The 1,756-nt window shown below is 56.4% G+C and overlaps 1 protein-coding gene across 1 annotated transcript; it reads left to right on the forward strand.

The window, feature by feature from the left end:
* The first annotated feature begins 223 nt into the window (after positions 1 to 223).
* CCL21 (C-C motif chemokine ligand 21) lies at positions 224 to 1,247 on the forward strand. Its single transcript, XM_077790069.1, has 3 exons — positions 224 to 322; positions 825 to 951; positions 1,061 to 1,247. The coding sequence occupies exons 1-3, from the start codon at positions 253 to 255 to the stop codon at positions 1,245 to 1,247; spliced, it is 384 nt and encodes a 127-aa protein (XP_077646195.1). The 5' UTR covers positions 224 to 252.
* The last annotated feature ends 509 nt before the right edge of the window (positions 1,248 to 1,756 follow it).

Below are 1,756 nucleotides of genomic sequence, written 5' to 3' on the forward strand. Positions count from 1 at the left end.
CCTGGCACCTCACACCATGATGGGCAGCTGGGAGCAAGACAGGATGTGTCTGTAAAGGGGGGCTTGTAGCTTACAGGAATCCCCCACCCTCTACTTGTGCATCACCCAGCCCTTGGCTGGCTGGTGGGCTGCCTGCCAGGCTGTCCAAAACCGAAAGCAAGGAATCCGGATAAATAGGAGCAGCCTCAGCACGAGGCAGCAGTGCGTGTTCTGCTCCCAAGCCTTGTCCTGCTCAGTGCCCGTGGCAGCACCATGGCTCTCCGCCCCCTCCTGCTGCTGCTGCCGCTGCTGGCTGCCGCCCTCCTCATCACCCAGGCTCAAGGTGAGGGGTGAGGAGCCTGCTGCCTGGTCCTGCTGGGAGGGGGCAGGGTGTGTGGGACTCAGGTGCCGGGTGGTGAGGGTGGTGTTTGTAGTGTCCTGAACTGTGGGGTGTGTGGATGAATGTAGGGCTCTGTGTGCATGTGCCTGTGGCACTGGCTTGCAGTGCTTGCTTGGCTTCAGAGTGTGTCTGTGTGCATGTGGCTGGTGTGGCAGCAGCACCCAAGCTGAAAAGAACAGGAGGAGAACAAAGTTCAATACCATGTTCAGTACCTTTTCAAGGAGCTCATCAGTTTCCCTGCCACCACACTTGGATGTGGTGTCTTGTATTCCTGGGGCCAGGTCTGACCTGGCACTGGGGTTCAGAGCTTCCAACCCCACATGGTGCCCAGGATCATGCTGACCCGTGACACCAAACAAGCCCTGTGCTGTCAGATGGTATTCTGTGCTGAAGGTATCCTGACTCACTGATGATCCCAAATCCCACATGCTCTCCTTGTTCACAGGCATTGGAAGCTCAGCCTTGGACTGCTGCCTGAAGCACAGCCCTCTGAAGAAGGATATCCCCAGTGGCGTGGTGATATCCTACCGCCAACAGGGACCTGAGACAGGATGCTACCTTCGTGCTGTTGTGTGAGTACTCTGTGGTAGCCAGGACTACTTGGAACAGTCTGGCTTCAGACAAACCCTCCCCTGTCCTCCCTCTTCTCCCCTCCAGAAAATCTTTCTGCTGCTCCCCCAGGCTCATCACCAAGAGGAACAAGAAAATCTGTGTCTCTCCCACTGATGACACTGTCCTGAAGTTGATGCAGCAGCTGGACAAGAAGACCAAGAATGACAAGGACAAGAAGGCCAAGAATAACAAGAACAAGCGGCAGACCCAGCGTCCCAGGAGCAGACCCAAGAAGCAGAAGCGGCAGCGGGTCTAAGTCAGGCCTGAAGAGGTAGGTGAGGGTGGTGAGTAGAGTGAGGGTGCTGCACCCCATTCTAGATCCTTCTGTGTGGGAGAGTGGGCATTCAGCTCATGCAAAGCTTGCGGGAGCTGTCAGAGCCAAGGCTGGAGTACAGAAGCACTTAGGGAGCAACTGTCTCCTGGTTTGTGCTTGCCTTGAAATTATATTTGTTTCTGGAGCTGCTGGGATAAGGCAATGCTTGGGGATGGGCAGGGCAGGTCACAGTGGGGGTCAGGAGGGGCAGGGCAGGTCACAGTAGCTCCCAGCAGGGGTGGATGATCTCGCTGAGACTCTGTCCATCTCACCCCATCCTCCTTGTCTTTGTTAGGACGGATGCCTTCCCACTGGTGACTGACCCACGGTTCGGCAATGGCAATGGACTTACACAAACCACACACTCACCCACCTGCCAGCCTGAGGGTGGGGATGGGGCAGGCTGAGGAGGATTCCCTCTGCTCCACAACCTCTTTGTTGCTGCTATGCCT

This window comes from Lonchura striata, chromosome Z (genome assembly GCF_046129695.1).
Source record: "Lonchura striata isolate bLonStr1 chromosome Z, bLonStr1.mat, whole genome shotgun sequence".
NCBI lineage: Eukaryota > Metazoa > Chordata > Aves > Passeriformes > Estrildidae > Lonchura > Lonchura striata.

Bases quoted from the DNA above. Each gene is read 5' to 3' on its own strand.
- CCL21 (XM_077790069.1), top strand. From the start codon at position 253: ATGGCTCTCCGCCCCCTCCTGCTGCTGCTGCCGCTGCTGGCTGCCGCC. The intron at 323-824 runs GTGAGGGGTGAG...CCTTGTTCACAG, and splicing joins CCTCATCACCCAGGCTCAAG to GCATTGGAAGCTCAGCCTTG. The intron at 952-1,060 runs GTGAGTACTCTG...CTGCTCCCCCAG, and splicing joins TGCTACCTTCGTGCTGTTGT to GCTCATCACCAAGAGGAACA.